Source organism: Lathamus discolor, chromosome 2 (genome assembly GCF_037157495.1).
Source record: "Lathamus discolor isolate bLatDis1 chromosome 2, bLatDis1.hap1, whole genome shotgun sequence".
Classification (NCBI taxonomy): Eukaryota; Metazoa; Chordata; class Aves; order Psittaciformes; family Psittacidae; genus Lathamus; species Lathamus discolor.
The window spans coordinates 107,869,498-107,889,208 of record NC_088885.1 but is presented as its reverse complement, the minus strand read 5'-3'; the positions used below and the strand labels follow the sequence as shown (position 1 = coordinate 107,889,208).

At 36.6% G+C, this 19,711-nt stretch overlaps 1 protein-coding gene across 10 annotated transcripts in view; it reads left to right on the top strand.

Moving 5' to 3' along the window:
* Positions 1-19,711, top strand: part of PTPRM (protein tyrosine phosphatase receptor type M) — a 470,168-nt gene that overhangs the window by 246,681 nt on the left and 203,776 nt on the right. For all 10 annotated transcript variants that reach the window (XM_065668023.1, XM_065668021.1, XM_065668020.1 and 7 more), the window contains exons 8-11: positions 1,727-2,035; positions 4,543-4,652; positions 9,238-9,439; positions 13,929-14,031. In XM_065668023.1, the coding sequence (XP_065524095.1) occupies positions 1,727-2,035; positions 4,543-4,652; positions 9,238-9,439; positions 13,929-14,031 (724 nt within the window). The remainder of the gene's footprint in view (positions 1-1,726; positions 2,036-4,542; positions 4,653-9,237; positions 9,440-13,928; positions 14,032-19,711) is intronic.

The window sequence follows — 19,711 nt, the reverse complement described above, 5'->3', positions numbered from 1 at the left end:
CTATCGTGGTTTATCCTTGGTGAGTGTATTTTTACCAGTCAGTCACTAGAAAGAAGACCAGGATTAGATCTCTTATTGAATTTGTTGTACTTTGCTATTTTGTCACCCACTGTCAAATATTCTGTGTTGGTGATCAACACTGTTGGGTAGTGGCAATTAAAAAAAAAAAAAAAAAAAGAAAAAGAGAGAAAAAAAAAGAATCTGGAGAATTTGAAAGGGGTAAAAAATACCGGGCTTTGTAGATGTTAGAGAGAACAAGCAATTTCTTAACACCTTTTCTTCAAGGAGTTAAGATGAATCGCATCTTTGAACAAATATTTCAAGCATGCAGGGATTTTATTAAAAAGTAAAAAGATGAAATCCTGTGTAAATTGTTTAGAACATTCTTGGTGAAGACATGTTGATTAATAAACATAAAAGAGGGAAGATGCATATTAATTTGTTTATGTGTAAGAGGCTTCTAGCTCATTAAAACTCTTCTAAGTATTTAACTAGTGAAGCAGTAGATAAAACCAGACATTGTCTTTAATCTTGTTGAGGTCTCCAATATTAAAAAAACCCAGATTATTGCTAAATATGTATAATAGCTTTATTAATGACAGTGTTTTGAAAATGTTTGCAGGGAGGGGGGGTGTCAACTCAGTGGTTTCGTTGTAATATAGTGGAAGTCTGGATTCACTTTTCTGTCTCAGTCGCTGGGACCAGTAGGACTGAATGTAGACAAGGCCCTTGGTGGCATGGTTTATGGTGGACTTGGCAGTCCTGGGATTAAGGCTGGATTTGAATGATCTTAAAGGTCTTTTACAACCTAGCTGATTCTGTGATTCTATGATGAAAATTTAACTACATCAGTGACAATCTTTGGTTCTTGTGTATAAGTAGCCATGTTCTTGGGTATGATTCTGTTAGATGTGATCTATGGCTGGTTATCAACTGAGAGATCACCAGGAAAACACAGGTGCATTAGCATATCAGCTGATGTGCCTCGTCTGTTTCTTTTTATTCTTTGCTAAACGACTATGACAAACTGAGGTATTTGTACTGTTTATTTTAGATGGGGACACACACACACACACAACAACACTATTACCAGATAATGTTTAGGGGAAAAGAACCCTATGGACTATTTTAAAGGAATTGAAATATTAACTAAATGTCCTGGCCAAATAGAGATAGAGCAATTGCATTCAGTCTAACTTAAAAACAAATGAATAAGAAATAGCTGAAGAACCACTTAACACTTTTTCTTTGTATAAATAGTCCTGTGAGAAAATCACCATGTATTTGCAAGTTTTCCCTTAAATTAACTTTTCTTGTTAGATGCTGGTTTTGTTAAGGTTTTTGCTCTAAAAGTGTTAACGCAGATTAATTTGTAAAAAAAATGTATGCATTTATTTTTTGCAGGCAGCAGATAGGTAAAATGATAAGCATCATTTAAACTGTATCATGCACTTTGAGTTAAAATGTAAAACTTTCTGGTACTTTGTTTGCTCTTCATTTTTCATCAAAGACTTTTCTGTCCCTTTCTCACATTTTGTTTGGGTTTTTTTTTCCCTAATTTTTCAGATCTGTGCTTTCATTTCATTGTCATTTGCACTATTAGAGATAGAGCAGTGAATTTCTGTTTCTGCTTATACGTCATATTCATGGAAATGTACAACTTGCTACTCCTGTTACTTACTACTGTAACATTAATCATACTAGAATTATGTTGGTGATTTTGCAGATCCAATGCGTGGGCCACGAAAACTAGAGGTTGTGGAGATCAAATCTAGACAAATCACCATTTGCTGGGAACCATTTGGATATAATGTCACGCGCTGCCATCGATACAACCTCACAGTCCATTACCGTTACCAGGCTGGAGGACAAGAGCAAGTGAGAGAAGAAGTAAGCTGGGATACAGAAAGTTCACATCCCCAGCACACAATTACTAATTTATCACCATATACAAATGTCAGCATCAAATTAGTACTAATGAATCCTGAAGGACGAAAAGAAAGCCAGGAACTTGTCGTACAAACTGATGAAGATGGTGAGTTTTATATTTACAAATACTTATACATGCATACTCTCTTATAGTCAATACACTTCTGTATGAATGCATGTTCTACTTTCCCTCAAATCTGTAACAAATTTCCACCAAATTCACCAATTTTAAGGTATTAAAAACTTCATTGGAAGTGTTAAAATGAGTTTTTACATAACCTAAAACATCACACATCATTTAATAATTTCTTCATTAAACTAATAACTTATGCTTGAGCTATGTTCTGACTATTAAAAGTTCTGTTATCATTTTGAAGAAATTTCAGGTGATTGTCCACGGTATCTTTGTGTAAGCTTTCCTATAGAACGATGTGCTCAGCATTAAATATTTGTTCTTGATTTGTGGTTTAATTTTTTCCTCTAGCTTTGGCTTTCCAACTGCTGGACACTGTTAGTTGCTTATTCAGACAATATCAGTAAATTCCATATACTGACATTGAAATATATATATATTCCCTTCCTTTTCAGTATTTTCAGCTAACAGGAGGGTTTTCAGATCTCATTTTTTAAATTCTGAGCAATAATGTAATTTATGAATGTTTTTTCAAAAAAGCATGACAACAGAATTAGCTAATGTGGCTCTGTAATGTTCTAATAATATTACATGGAAAGGTTATGCTGTCCTCCTAAGTCCTTTGTGATATTATTGTGATACTGTGATTATACTTGCAGAGAGCTCACTGGAACTCTGTTAGCTGTGATACTAAAATGTGATTCCTTGTTGAATTGGTCATGCATCAAGAATCAGTTTCACCTTCCCACAGCGTTCTGTACTGAGATATAGCCCCTTGATGCACTCTACAAGTGCACCTGAGTCTTTCGACCTTGCTTTTAACTGTTTTAAAATGCATACTGTTCAAAGAAACCTTATCAAATGACTGGCATTGCTTTGTATAACAGATCTGTCCTCCTCCCAGTTTTATCATCTGTGATCTGAACAGGAATGGCTTTGCATTTTCTTCCAGACCAGTGATAGATTTACAGCAAACATGTTGGAGAGATTTCTAGAAAAAGAAAATCAACAATGATGAGTTCCTCTTATAACAAATACTTGGAGTCTGTCATTTAAACCTATTAAATCATTTACCATCTGCTGTCTTGGTTTTGTGTACTACCAATTTCTAATCAAAATATATGAGGGAATGTATTAAGCAATTTAGGAATGTATAGTTGCTATTGCAAAAGATCTGACAAAGCACAGCTAACAAAGCATTGCTTAATTAGAATTAATTCTGCTGTCATCCTCTAATTTTGATTCAGTTCAACTGTAGGATGACAAAGCTAAAGACCTTATTGTTATCTGGTCTTTTCATGTATTTTCTGTAGAATTTTGCATAATATGTTCTTATTCCTGGCCCTCTAGAACTTTATATTATTCCAAGACCTATTAAAAACCAGCATCACTAGTTGAGAGAATACCTTGAACAAAAATTACAACTTTTTAGTATACTGTACACCTCCAATAAGGTACATAAATCTGGATATAACACAACAGAATATACTGACCCAAATAACCCTCATAATTTTTCAAATCACACAATCATGTAGATTGCAGGGGACCGCCAGATCTCATTTAGTCCAACCTTTTGCTCAGAGCGTTTTCTACTGTATTTTCACATACCGTTTGTGGAAAAGTGCTGACCCGTCAATGCCTGTTGCCTCACGGCAGTCCTGTGTGGATTTCTCAGGATTTTCTTTTCTCATTCCATTGCAAGTGTTCCAAAAATAAAATTGCAAATATATGTTCATGTGCTGTTTACACATATTCTTCTCTGAAAACTGCATTGAGATTGGCTGAGGGATAAGGAAATTTGTTGCAGAACAAGCAGTAAACAGAAATAGATGTCTGACAGTGGTCTGACATCCCTGACTCTTCAGAGCTCATTCTCATAAATTAAGAGACTTTTAAGAAAAATTAATAATGTTATATATTTGGTTTGGCTGCTTCATAATTTCCTTACATTCACCCTGTTGTAGGTCTTCAGGTCTAATGCCAGTGAGCATTGCTGTTCTGTTCAACATGTGGCTCATCTTTCCAAGCTAACCATTCTAGTTCAGTCTGCTGAAGCTGTACCTTGTTACTTCAATACTTGTCCATTTTCGTGTATGAATGTTTACTATGTTTTTCACTGTGGGACACTAACACTATTGATCAGTAGGTACCTCAAGTAGATCTTATTTGCAGGAATTTATATTTGAGATATTGCCTAATTCCTTATAAGATGCTGGCTTGTCCTTTTCTTTCATTAGTAGTATTTATGGGATAAGTGTTATGCTCACTAATTCCTTCTTACACTGAAGGTGACATGTTTCCTTTATGGCACAGTTTTGTTAAATTAATCATTCTTCTCCTGAACTGCCCTGGCCTTTGCTTCAGTCTTAGGGAATTAATAGTGGGACGGGTTTTATGCCTCAACAGCCCAAATATTAAGCAGAGTGTCTCCTTCTGAAATTTTTCTCAAAAGATCATTTTTTCCTCTTTTTATCCATTAGTCCCGAGTGCTGTGCCACTTGAATCCATTCAAGGGAGCACCTTTGAAGAGAAGATTTTTCTTCAGTGGAGAGAGCCAGCGCAAACATATGGTGTAATCACTCTGTATGAGGTACCTAGCATTTTGCCATGTTTAAATTTTTATGTCTAGTTTTGATTTTTGCAATGCATAACTTGTAACAAATATTTTTATTTTTTACAGTGTATGTAAAATTAATCTTCTTTTTGAAGGTAGTACCGGTTACAAAGTAATAAAATCACATACATAATGTAGGAGTGAATTATGCAGGAAACAAACTGTCCCTGGGTTATCAGCTCTAAGAAACCTGATATTTTTAGAACCATGTGATACAGCATTCTACCTACTAATGTGGATCAAATATTACAAAGATTGAAAGAGAGATCTTAGTGAACTTTTTAAAAAATAGGAGGCATTACTCAGTGGTGACAGTCAACATCACATTTAGATAAGACTCATTGCAGGGAGCCTATTGTAATAGAAACAAGCAGGCATAATTAAAAAAAAAAAAATCCCCTAACATTTTTTAAATGCAAATTAACCAAAATTGTATGTTGTTAGGTGTCTAAAAATCACTGCTTTTCCTCTTGTAGAACCTTTGCCTGAATACCTTTTAGAAAAATTGACAAAAGACTGCACAGATTAAGCTGTCAGACAGTAATCACTGTTAAGCTTCTTACCTGACCTTACGACAAAATTGGTATTGAAATGCTTTGTTTAAAAAAATACCCACCTAAATGAGATACTGTGTAAAAGAAAAGTTGAATTGAGTGGTAACCTATTGATACTGTTTTGAAAACTACTCTATTGTAAGAGGATAAAATGTTATGAAAAAGTATGAATTGATTTTTTTTTATTAAACTAACTACTTTCCAGTTAGTTCAACAGTTGCCTATCTTCAGGGATCAGAATGTTTTAGGTAATATGTTAATGTTCTTACTGATGTTAGGCTTTATGTACATAGACACACACTATGATGAGCCATCTTTCTACTTACAAACACGCATGCGCGTCTAATTACATTGCTGAGGAGTATATGCACTGTATACATGCAGTTCATTCTGTAATGTATATGCATACAGAACTCCATCGTCTGCAATGGGAGATGTGCAGATGTATTCAGAGATGGAAAAGAATAGCATGGCCAGACTTTCTAAGGTAGTCAGGACTGTGCAAGTCAAAAGAAACTAGTATTCCAACAGTGAACACAATATTGAAAGGTAAATGCTGGTATCTCCTTATACTGTTTATCTAACGCACCTCAAAGCAGACTCTGAGGGAGCAAGGCAAACAGTTAAGTCATAAACTTGATTTAGTTACTTTTTAAGTAAAAGATACCAACAAAAACTGTCCCTGGTTTTAAAGATGCCAACTCAGTCCAGTCAGGTAGCTAAATGTGTACAGACACCTAGTTGCCGAAGGTTTATTTGTCAATGCTTTTTCTGCCCTGATGTTTGCTTATAAGCCTAAAATGTATCACAAAGTTTTTATAAATATGACTGCTAAACTACCCAGAGGCAAGCAGATACACACAGTGAATCATGGGGACATTTCATCTATTTGAAAATTATACTTGAGGTGAAATATAAAAGTATACTTCAGGCATATTTTATCTAACTGAAGCAGGTCACAGGGTAAGATCCAGACAAGTTAGATGAAATTTATGTACCTATGGTTTATAGATTGATTTAAACTATTCATGATGTCTCAGTAGGCACCTCTCTGGCTGATCATTGTGCTGTCAAGGTAGTGGATCCAGCACAGTTCCAAACAACCCAAGCTTGAGAAGTGAGGTGTCTAACTCCTGCCTACAACTTGTTGCAAGCCAAGGCTTAGAAAAAGAGGCATCTAAGCCCTGGCTGTGTGTACATCAAATATTCTGATAATGAAAAGCACAGCCATTAAAGTTGCTCTTACACAAACATGTGCTGTATTTGGTAAGTTCATGAAAACTATGGTACCCTTGGCATTCATCATTCAGAGAATGGTCTGTCAGATGAGCACTAACCTAGTAAGGAGAAGGCCAGGGTAGGGGACATTTCAGATTGAGGGATTCCCCAGTTCATTATAACATGCTTGCAGCGGAGTGACTGAGGCATGCAGCAAGGGGCAAATGGTCCTTCCATTTAGCTGTCACCTGCCACTGGGCTGTACACAACCAAGGGTAAAAGAATTGTAGTGCCAGGAGGAAAGCAATTATGAGAGTGCCGGATACTTAAGTCTGGAGTTGAAGAGGCATAGCTTGGGTGAGGCAAAACTACAAATATGTAAGCCTGAGTCAGACCTACAAATAAAGTTGCTCTTTCCAGGGCAAGCTCGTTAGCTGGTAGCTGTTTTTTATAGGGGTAGCCTTAAAACTACACCAGTAGGCACTGGAATGGGTTGCCCAAGGAAGTTGTGAATGCTCCATCCCTGGCGGTGTTCAAGGCCAGGTTGGACAGAGCCTTGGGTGGGATGGTTTAGTGTGAGGTGTCCCTGCCCATGGCAGGGGGGTTGGAACTAGATGATCTTAAGGTCCTTTCCAACCCTAACTATTCTATGATTCTGTGATTCTTTCAGCAACAGGTCCCAGGGTCTTGATCCCAGCAGACACATGAACTTAATGTGCAGTCCTAAGTCTGCATCCCTTCAGCCAGTGAGGAAGCTCAATCTTCTCACCTCTGCATCTAGCATTTCTTACTCTGAGTACCTAACTTTGCATGTTGTTAAAAATCCCATAACTTAGCCTGTTTCCCAGGGACAGGCATTTGCTTTTAGTGCCTGAAGGAGAGAGTCTTTTAATAGGTGTGGATATCACATATATTAGAAGTGTGTTGAAGTATCAAGTATTAAACTATTCATTGCTATTGTGAAATTGCATGCAAATCCAATTATTTTACCAATATTTAAAGAAAAAAGCTTTTAGATGAAAAAAATGACATAATGACGAATTATACTATTTTGCTTCGCTATCACCAGTACAGATCTACAGTTGGAGGAATAAAGGGATTAGTCCTTTGGGCAAAGTTCTGCCTAAATTTGATAAAAATAGTCAGGATCCAGTAAGAAAATGACCCTCATGCCCTTTTTTTTCATCCATCATTCTGGAACATCCGCTCTTAGCTATCTAATAACTAAATGCTGCAAAAAAATTGTAAAAATCTGATATAGACGTGGAGTCTCCAATATCCTGGCATTATTTCGAATAGAACTTGAATGAGATTTTGGAAAATCCAGTTAAGAATCATAGAAATGTAGAAAACAGAGTTTAAAGGGAGCAGCAAGACATCATTTAGTTCACGTATCTGCATCAAAACAGGATCAACTGTGTATAAAATGTAATTGTAATGCAGTTGTTCAGCCTGTCTTTTAAAATATCCAAAAAAAGTTCTGACCCACTCTCTCACAAGCAGACATAACAGTTACCATCAGAAAGGGAGATTATTTTGGGCAATATGTAACCTTTATTTCTTTACTGATAAAAGTTCAGATATTTGGTAATGCAATATTCTTCTGTCATAAGTACGGGAGTGAGTTGAGCCATTTTTAGGGCACTTCCAGTTCAGTTTATGGATGAGGAGTTGTAGAGGATCTGCCTGTATCTACTGAAATAATGTCAGGGTTTATCTAGGCGGTATCAAAGTTTTTATTACCAATTTTCTGCACTTTATTGGTGTTATGTTAGATGGGTCATATAAAAATTTTCGTTAAGTCAGAGGTTCTAGGAAATTGCAAGTGTTTAAGGTGTGTAATGCCAACACTTAGATGTTTCTATGTACTGTCTTATTAAGTATAATGATATGGAATAAATATAGTTAAAAGAGTGTCAGTTATCACTTTGTATAATAAGAGTGTTTGGAATTATTTGCATAAAAATGAAACTTTAAAAAGGAGGGATGAATCATTTTTACTTTTTTAATGGATTTCTTAGTTTTAAATTCTCATTACAGAGCGTAGAAATTAGTAATTCATAGAAGAAATCTGGATCAAGTTTTACAGTGAACTTATATTAACATTTCTAATGAAAACTGAAAATACTGTTCAAATCAAAGAAAGAGCTGAGGATACAATATACACTCTGCATATATTACTTAACATTTTATCTCTGTTTTCCTCCAACGAGTCTGATGTAGGTACAATATAATAACCTGAAAAAGTCCAAATTAGCAATTACGATAGCTAAGCTTCAGACTAAAATAGAAGCTTTACCCACTTCCTGAAAAATTTGCCTTAAGCTGCCCGTATCATCTTTTATGGATAATCTTATTCAGAGCAAAGTGTAATTATAATGAAGTCAGCTGGAACTGGATGCTATACCTTCTGTTATTTGCTTATCTGTTTACCTGGTTGTTTTGGTTTTCCTGTTGTTATTGATCGAAACCAACAGTGAGATGAATTAAAAAAAAATGACACTGTTAAAGCCAGCATCTTGAAAGAATTAATGTAAGCCTTAGCCCATCCTTTAGAGTTGTAATCCAGCTGCCTCTAAGTCTCTGTATCTATAAAAGTAATAACTCATACCAGTTACAGCTGAGTTTCTGTGTCCCTTCATGGGATTTGATATTTGAAGAGTACAAGAGAGTAAGATAGCTTATCATAAAATGTCTGACAGTGCATACATCCAGAGGGTTTACTGGATAAAGATGCAATCTCTGTCCATCTGTTCAAGGCAGTTTATAACTTTCTTATTCTTTTGCAGATCACCTACAAAGCAGTCAGTTCCTTTGACCCAGAAATAGATTTATCCAATCAAAGCGGACGAGTCTCAAAGCTAGGAAATGAAACGCACTATCTCTTTTTTGGACTGTATCCTGGCACTACCTACTCTTTCACCATTAGAGCCAGCACAGCTAAAGGCTTTGGACCTCCAATTACAAATCAGTTCACCACTAAAATATCAGGTACTTGATTAAAGATTATAATTTGCTTATGATAATGCATAATTCTTTTGTTGTTTACTTCCTCCTTAGGATTTAACAAGCAGCAAATTGAAGAAATAAACTACATGTTCATCCCTGAAAATGTCAAAGTGATATATATTAACATATTTGAAAAACTTCCAAGTGCTTAAATACCAGCTAGTACTTTGAAATTCCTCTTCACAACTGTAACTTATGACCCAAGAAACCCTATGAATTATGTGCCTGCAGTCAGTGCCAGCTGCTGTTGCAACATTTAGCATAGGGTTTTTTGGACATGAGGATGAAGGTTTCATTCAGAGCTTAGTCAGCCTTGACGTGGTTCTAAATTAGTACAGTAACGGTGCTGGAAAATCTCTTCAATGAGCCATGAACAATTGAGAGTAGAGCAGAAATACTGTATGTCTAGCAGTCGCTTAGAAAGTGTAGCTAACTGCCAGCCTGAGTATGTTCCTAGCAGGCATGTGGACTGAAGTGGATATGAAACTGTATTAGACAAGATCATCAGGACTAGTGGTTTTCAAATAGCAGCAGCATGCCTTTGTCACTTCTGCAAATCCATGAACAATGTTTTAAAGCCCTCCCAGAGGCAAAGAAACACTTCATTTCTCTAGCTGATGGGATGCAATACAATTGCATCCCCTAAAATGCCTATGTAATTGATGACAAAATGTTTTGCAAAGTTACAGTTGGAATCCCTTTACTCTTCAGTTCTCTGCAATCTTCTTGGGAATTAAACTGACAGTTGAACTATAGCCCCTTAGTAATATTTATAGGAAATTGCCTTATCTATTTGTGGTCAACTGTGTTTTTCAGAAAAGATAAAGGAATGCATTTGGGTACAACATCTTGTTTCTCTTTTGCTCTCATTCCATGTATTGTCCTCATCACTCATTTTCTGTCCTCACTGGAATGAAAACAAGTAATAAGTGTTAATCAGAGATAAATAGACCAATTTCTTTTTTGTTATTACAGGAAAGGGCGGTTATTGCATGGTGGAAATTATTGCCAATACAGAAGTTAGTTGACAATTTTCAAGTTACAAAATGATTCCTTACAGGAAGTCTTAACATAATTAACAGTGATCAGTAAAGATGGGATTCATTTTTCATCCCATTTTCTATACTGAGCAAAATCTTTCTCTGTCAGAAATCAATTTCTGACACATCAAGACTCTATAGGACTTAAGATAGCAGAATCAGCCCTTATTAGAATGAGGAAGGAAGGAAGAAGACTATTGAGAATGTAAGAGAATTCAGACATCTGAGAATAGTGCTGGATCTTAAATTATTTTCTTTTCTAAATTTGGTATGTCCCCAACTAAAACTCAGTGATGTGAACAAGCATTTCAGGCATGTTTGGGAATGAGAATAACCTCCAGGCTACCATGTGATGAGGCTTTGCTAGCTATCTTGTCTGTACCCCACTCTCTCATTACATTGTGTTAATTACTGCACTAACAAGGAATGCTTATGACTTGTCCATGGGTAGTTAAAGCCATGGACAAGCTTTAATCTCCTGAGAATTTAAAATAGAAGCAGAAGGCATATATTTCTTAGTCTTGTTGAAAAATCACAACTGAAAGTTTAGCTTTTGAATATGGTATCCTCTGCAGTGCTGTTGGCCTGTGATCTCATTGTCTTCCTGTAAAGCTTTGAGGCTCTTGATGTGGCCAGTGCTCTCCATTTTGGAGATACATGAAACAAAACCACTGAACATTTATGAATGAAAGGGTTTTGGTTTTTAGAACAGATGAGGTGGCAACAGTGTGTTCTGACCATTTTCTGGATTGAGTCATTGCATTTTACTTTGTCTAACTCTAGACTGCATTTTCATTTGAATAAGATACTCAAATTTCCTGTCTAAAGTGTTTGAGTACTGTTCTGTACTGTAAATAGTTGGTATGTTTCATTCTACAGTAGTGTGATTGGCACTGATAGATGAAGTGATCTGTATGTAAATATGTATTACCAAAAGCAGAGCTGGTAGCAGTGCATGCTATCAGAGATGATGGGCACTCTATTAGAAGACTGTTTTCTACTCCATATAGCTTTGTGAAAAGTCAGCTGTGTGGGATGAAATTTTGTATGCTGCCTTTCATACTAAGAAGAATTTCATCCATCTGAGGAACGTGGCTGACATTGTGAAAAATTCTGCTGACTGATACATTACTGAAGTGTTTCCAAACTGGGATTTAAATATTTAGCAGGAAGAGAGACATCAACCTGGACCATCACTCTGAAAATCTGTCCAGATTTGGGCAATTTGTAATTTTTACAGTTTGCACATAAATGATGGAAAGTGGACAGAATTGGGCAGCAAATAATACCATAGATACCATACTTACTGAACAGATTTAAGTTCTCTGGGCTTTGAGAGCCTTGCTTGTGTGTTCATCAACTCAGTGTGGCCCACCACAGAGAATCTCTAAGGGCATTACCTTTTAGTGCATCTGAGCTTTCTGCTTCCATAATCGCATGCAGTTGCAAAAACTGTGGAGAGGAAAAATATCTCCTGTGTTCTCTGCTTACTGATAATCTTCTTCTTTACGTGTGAGCAGTGTGGAGGAGAAATACTCCTAACCTAGGCAGGAGAAAAATGGAAGAGTAGATAATATCCAAGTATCTGTGGTGAAAAGAAAAAACATAGCCAGGACTAGAAAGTGGGACTTGTAGAACCACAACTCATACTCTGGTCAGGAAGACAGTTGTAGTGGAGAGGCACTAAGATTAGTTTAGAGTGCACATAGGGACCTAGGACACATAAGTTAGGAAGATTACAAGACGTGTTAAAATGTGGGCAGGAGACCAAGGGCAAGAAATGACACTTGCAGTGTTCCAAAAACATTGAAAGTCCATACAGCTTTTTGGAGATGAACTTACTCTGTGCTTCCCTTGTTTTCTTCAGGATGGACAACTTGAAAATAGGGCATTATGTGAACAAATTCTGGATATTCAAAACCGCAAAACTAAAATATGTGAAAATTGTGTCTGAATCTTTAAAGTACTGTAATATGCCTTTAGACTTTTCAAAGTGGGTACCCAATTTACTTAAAATTATTAGTTTAAATGTTTGTACCTTATATCCAGGATTGTAAACAGAATAAAACCTTCTCACCTTACAAGGAGGTTTTTGAACACTATTTTTTACATTTATAAAGCATTTCAAGACTGGTGAATATCAGTGAAAAGCAATGAAAGTGTTAATGTTTTCACAGCAGACTGACGACTTGTGAATGAAAGTGTTAATGCAATCTTTACTTGGATGTGTAAGGCAATATGAATAATGGAGAGAGTTCATATGCCTTTCAAGTAGATGCAGCTGCTACTGGGAAGGTGAAAAAGACTGGAAAATACACTTGAAAGAAAGACTCATGTTGTTGCAGCTATTTAATTTGCTAGAGGGGCCCACAGGTTGCTATGTGTATGTGGAGCATACTATGAGTAACTTCTTCAGCATGGTACACGAAGTGTCCAGCAGCTGGAAGTTTAGGCTAAGCAAACTGAGATGCCAAATAGGTCTCCATATATGCAATATGAAGTATAATTAACCATTAGAAGAACCTGATAAAAAAAAAGGATCTTGTCCCCTGCTAAATGTGTTTTCTTTTTCAGCATGAATTAGTTTAGGGAAGTTCTGCCCAGCATTATTCTTGCGGTCAGAAAAGATCATTGTAATGACAGATTTTTGCTTCTGTAGTCTTTTAATCTGCTAATAGTGTATCATCATTAACAACTGGAGTCTAAGGATACAACAGGCTGCTAAACAACCAATTAAGCAGGCAGCCTTCCATCCAATATAATGATAAAATGTGACTAGATGATAGCACTGAAAAAGCAGCAACAGTAAAGGACAATAACTGAGGCATCGTTTGGTTTTATCCTAACTGTAGTTCCTTAATGATGACATAGTTTGCAAAACTGCCATTGAGTATGGCTTCAAATGAAGATACTCTCTTATGGTGATAATCCTGATTCATTATTATAAATTATGTCTGTGGTGGATAATGGGCCCAGGACAGTTGCAGCACTAGTTAAAATTCCAGGAACGACAAATTCTGAGAGTGCATCCCAATACAACTGACATACTGAGAAAGCTGGGCTCAGTTTCAAAAGCTACAGTCACTTCAGCATGCGCATTCGCAGATGCTCTTCTTGAGATAAGTTTTCTGTATCCTAGTCATGGATTCTCAATACCTTCTGTGAACTTACTCCTACTAGTGTCTGTTTCCTGTCTTGAACTTGGCAGCGAAACGAAATTTGTTTGTTTTTTCTTTTTTTCTCTCCCCCACCTCCCCGAAGTTATTTAACAATGTTCTCACACGTGTGTTGTAAATGGAAAGCATCTTAGACGTATAATATGGTCTTCATATTTGAAGAAGTCTTTAAAATTACCTATTCAAATAAAGATACAGCTCTTGAAAGAAGAAATACAGGAATAATTATCATTTCTGCCTCTTTTCTTATTCTAGCACCCTCTATGCCGCCATATGAACTTGAAACACCTTTGAATCAAACTGACAGCACTGTGACAGTCTTGCTGAAACCTGCACAGAGTAGAGGCGCTCCTGTCAGGTACTGGGGGGAAAATCTTCATGAAATTAAAACCAAATTGATTAATTTCTTGAACATGCTTTTTGGGGATTTTCTACACAGCAATCAGTGTCTAAATTCATGTCTTTATTAGCTCTAATTAAATTAAATAACTGAAGAAAATGAAGTGCTTTGATGTTGAGTGTTTGTGTATTGTTTAAAGGATTTGATCCAGATGCAAGTGGCTTGTTCTTTGAAGATAAGGAACAAAGCCATAGTTCTGGTGTGTGGGTGGCTTCTTTAAGGTAATTGCTTACTGCAATGTTATAAGTTCAAGGGCCTATCACATATTTTATGCTGAGCTACTGTCTTTAATATTCAGTCTTCTTGTTTACTTCACAGATTTAAGATAAACTCTTAGTAAGTTAGCCCATTTAAACAATATGTGCTGTAACATTCAGAAAGGATTTACATTTAATTGACCATGATAGCAGAAATAGGGAAAAAAAAAACAGCCTGGAAAACCAGTAGCTCATGTTCTTTAGTGTTATATAGTACCTGTTAATGAATTTCCAATTTGCAGAGGTTTATTTCACTGCCAGAAACATAGTACTGTCTAAGTCCTTCATTGATTGGAATAAAAGATGCCTACTTTTAGCTGAAGAAAGCAAAGGAATGATAAGATTATTTTGAATGTGAACCAGTAATGAGCTCAGTCCCGTGAATATATGAAAATACAGATAAGAGAAATATAGATTTTTCAGAGGTTTAGGATGTTTCCCTTTGGCTAAACATGTATCATCAAAAATGGTGATTTTATTACTGGAGGAAGTCTCCATCTGTAGTGCATGATTGTCAATTATTTTTATTGTGATGCTAAGGTCTTTGGTAATTTCTCTTTGGGAAATATAGATCTGGTAGATACATATATGCATGAATGAAAATAAATGTGTTTTGGGTTTCTTCAGAATATTCAATGTTCCATGTAATTAATGGTTTGGTCTTTTTTTTACTACGCAACATATTTATTGCTGCCTTATGTATTATGGGTATGTAGGCTTAGGTATGTAGGAAATGCCATTCTGTTGGTCATTAAGGAAACTTTTTTAAAGGAACATGTGAGACTTTGGGTAACTACCAGCTGAGAAACAAAAAAAAAAAAAAAAAAAAAAAAAAAAGCAAAAAAAAAAAAAAAAAAAAAAACAGAAAGCATTTAAAGCAGGTTTAATGAAACTGATTTAGCAAGTTAGATTAGAAACAGAATGATACGATACTTGTCTCACTTTATTTCACAAAGCTATAATGTAGTCATTCTAAATTCAAGCATCTGGATTAAAATAATACCAGCTGAAGTTGTTGTTTAAACACGAACGTATTAGACCATTAATAATAATAATAATAAAAAAAGATTCATTCCTTTTATCTGCATCCTTAAATAAAGATGATTGACTTCTACAGCAGTAGTGACACATCAGAAACTTCTGACAGTAGAAAGGAGCTAGTTAGGAGATTAAAGTATGCTAAATGAGGGGCTGAGTGGTTAGGAAAACAGGAGTGAAGATTTAATATAACATGAAGCTGTAGAACTGACAGATGAACACAGAGTGGCAAATTTACCAAGGTCCTTTGCAATAGGTCTTAAAATGAATGCTGACTGCAAACTTACAATGTAAATACTGAATGAAGCAGTGTGAAAATTAAAGAATTTCTTAATACCTACAACATTTTATCGTGCATTACATTCTCAAGCACACTGTCATTGCACAGCTTGTAGAACACATCCTGCATATGGATTTTATCATCTTAATCTGTATTCATTGGGTGTTAAAAGTTTCGTCATACTTCATTTATGCACACCACTAAGCAAGATGCCTTGTCTATTGATTCTGCTACAACTACCAGCTTGGTTAATGCAGATTTTTGAAACAGCACTAACCTTGCAGTGTAAATGATTGTTGTTGTTTTATTGATCAACACATCAGCCATGTCACATAAAACTTTTAAATTCCTGAGATGGATAAGGAGAGCACAAACTCTGCTGTTCAAGTCAACAAAGGCAATACCTGAGGTTATTCAGAATTCCAGCCTTTTTTTCTGTGATTAAATTCTTCTTCTCTACTTGGTATGAAACATACTGGTATCTTACAACTTATTTAGAATCTGCACACAACCACTACAACATTAAAGGAGAGAACGGGCAATGCTGATTGTTTAGATGTTGATTCAAAAACCTGACTTTATAGAATGTTCAGGAAACCCTGTTTGCAATGATAAAGTACACATTAATCACGAAGGCCAAATAGCATTCCAGGTTGTTTTAGAATTCATAAGACTGGACAAGATTAAAATGTATTTTGTCAGAGTTTTAATACAAAAAATACTGCTTGCTCTGTCTTCAATTTCCATCATGTTTTATGACTGTTGTATTTATTTCAAGGAGATTATTTTGGAATTATATATGTTTAAAGCAGTAAGGCATTCAGTAATGATGAGTCTATGTGCTTCTTTAACAGCTGGCTAAGCTATTTTGATTTTTAGAATTATTGTAATTTGCAAGGCTTTTTTTTATATCTAAGATGATGGCTCTGTAGAATTGCATGTCTTCCTGTATCTGAAGGGGGCCTATAAGGATGCTGGGGGTGGCACTTTTCGTTAGGGACTGTGGTGATAGGACAAGGGGTAGTGGGTTCAAACTTAAACAGGGGAAGTTTAGATTGGATATAAGAAAGGAGCTCTTTACTGTGATGGTGGTGAGGCACTGGAATGGGTTGCCCAGGGAAGTTGTGAATGCTCCATCCCTGGCAGTGTTCAAGGCCAGGTTGGACAAAGCCTTGGGTGGGATGGTTTAGTGTGAGGTGTCCCTGCCTATGGGAGGGGGGCTGGAAGTTGATTATCTTAAGGTCCTTTCCAACCCTAACTGTTCTATGATTCTATGATTCTATTGTGGATATTCTGTCTTCTTTTCAAAGATGTGTATATTACAGTAAAGTTCTAAAGAATTTTCATTAAAAGCATGGAAATGCAAGTATTTTTTCTATGAAGATTCTTCAGTATCTGTTGAGGAACTCAACTTTTCTAAGGCAGTGTCATTTGTATCTTTTACTTCTTCAGGGCAAGTTAGGCTAAAGTTTGAAAGACCCTGAGGCCGAATTGTCTGCAGGTTCGTAGAATGGTCAGGTCCTTATACTTCAGCTAAGGAACACTAATTTATCGCAAAGATCTGGCTCATACACAGAAATTAAAAATGTGGTGCTCGATGACTGCATGTATTTAATGTTATTTATATATTTATCTATGTTAGAAAGAGCTTTAACTTGTTTGCCACATTCCATAAGAGGTTCTTGTGACCTTCTCTGGAAAAGTTTTCCTCCAAGCTTTTAGCTTCAGCAGGGAGAAGCAAGTTTTCTTTGTCACATAGTTTTCCAATTAGTCTTGCCATAATAAAGGTTGAGTGTTTCCACTTCCTTTATCTCTCTTATATAATCAGCGAAATACTGTTGCCACACCATCCTCTTCCTGCTGTTCTGTGCTACATCCTCAAAAAACCTTAGTAGTAAACATCCCATAGACTTTTGCCCATATAACACCAGAACGACCTGGACATGGCAGACACTCTGGGAGCAGCAGACAGGGGAAAGGAGCAAGGATAAGAAAGAAGGCAAGACCATCCAGGCTCTACTCTGCCTGCTGGTCTTTCTCACATTACTGACTGGCTCAGCTGGATTTGCCCCTTCTAATGAGGTAATGGCTCATTCAGACATCCTTTCTGCTCTTATAGGCACTATAGACACTTGGTACTCTTCTGTTGCAATCTGAAGTGAGAGAATAGGAGGGCCAAGTGTGTCAGTTAGCAACGCCCTGTGGATACAATACTTGACACTAAGGATACCACAGTGCCTCCTGGGGCTGCAAAGTCCAGACAAGAGAGAGAGAACTGCAGCAGTTTCCAAGTACTATAATTTAAAAGTAACTTAAGGAAAATATGCAGAAGGAAGCAAATAAACTTCAAATTATGTGAGTTGAAAGCTGAGAGCATGCTAGAGTTAAGACAGTCTGTGTACTTTCAATGCATGCCCTTTATCATCAATGTGCCCAACCATCTTCAACATACATAAATAAGAATAACTCTACTGGGAAAATAAAGCAAACATCTCTTTACTTGAAGTGCTTAGTTTTGAATCATACTTTTAATCTCTCTTCTCTTCTGAAGAAGTAATGTAGACTATATTTCATCCCAAAAGGCCTTATGAAGTTATTAAGTATTTTGAAGTGCAGCTGAAAACTACAATAGAAATTTCAAACTGCATGTTATCTAAAGTGATAAGCACTCATTTCTACTACTTCATCAGATAAACACTTCACGATCCGTTCAGATTGTTTGAATTCCATAGATGATTTACATTTCTTACTGGCCTAATGCAGACCTTTAAAGGCACCGGGTAAATTTTGGATTCATTGTCATAGGTGGAATTAAGGCCATCTGCACACGGTCCCTAGGATAGGAACGGCATGATTTAAAGGAAGATGTATGGTGAAAAGAAACCCTTGTCAGCTCAAGTCCAGGGCTTAATTCTGTAGATGGCTTAGGCGTTTCAACACTCATAGTATAATGATTCTTAAATGAATGACAGAGAACACCCAATTCCTACACACTGTCTAGTGGTAGGAAGGAGTAAATTAAACTGAGGCAGTCACCTCTGAGATGCAAAGACTCGTATGTGACAAAACAGTTCCCTACTTGAACCACCACACTCTCCACACTAAGCAGAGGTCACAGCTGCCTTCCCAGCCCTGCCACACACACATTGCAAGGTAGGAGGTCATGTCTAAGGGCCTCATCTCTTTCCTTCAGCATGACAGGTACCATAAGAATCAGCTTTCAGTGACTGTTTTGTCACTGTGACTGCTCTCTTTCTCATAGTCTGAGAGCAGGACTCTACTCCTAGTTCTACATCAGTTAGGGCATGCAATACTGTTTGGACATTTCCACGCAAAGAAATGGGGTCATCTGAAGCCCCAGAGCTTTTGCAGGACCCTCCAATCCTACAGATAGCCTTCCAGAGAAGTCATTACCTACCTTTATTCTTGAAACCTGCTGTCTTCACAAAAACACTCACCTGGTTGGCAGATCAGTGGATTAAATTGTTTTGCTGGCAATCAAGAAGTCCAAACAAAAGCCAGCAAGCTAGCCAGGCTGTTTAGAAACCCATGGCAGGTATCACTGAAACTAAAAAAGCAGCAGGGCTTCAAGCATTCTGTATACAAAAATTTCAGGATATTTTCTATAACCTTGAAGAGACCAAAGGGGCATTTTTATTGCTGTTGTAAGTACATGACAGTCAAAGGGCTGGGCCTTAATGTTGTAATCCACTTCTCAGAGAAGAGGTACTGGTATCTCAGTCTTGAGTTTATATGTTGCATAGAGTGCAGCATCAATTCCCATGCATGAATTATAGAGGCAGACATCTTGAGTACGATTATAAGTTCAGGGTAAGTGAACAAACGAGTCTTGAAATGAGAGAATGCTGATTTGCACAATAAGAGATTAGTTAGTGTTCTGTGTGGGGAAAAAAACATGGCAACAGCACATGCAAATAAAAGCATTGTGACATATGTATTTTTAGCTCCATCCTCTCACAGTTCCTACCTGGCACATTATGTAGTGTGCTAGCATGTTATTTTAATTTCCTTCTATTCCCAGTAACATTGCATGATAATAGGG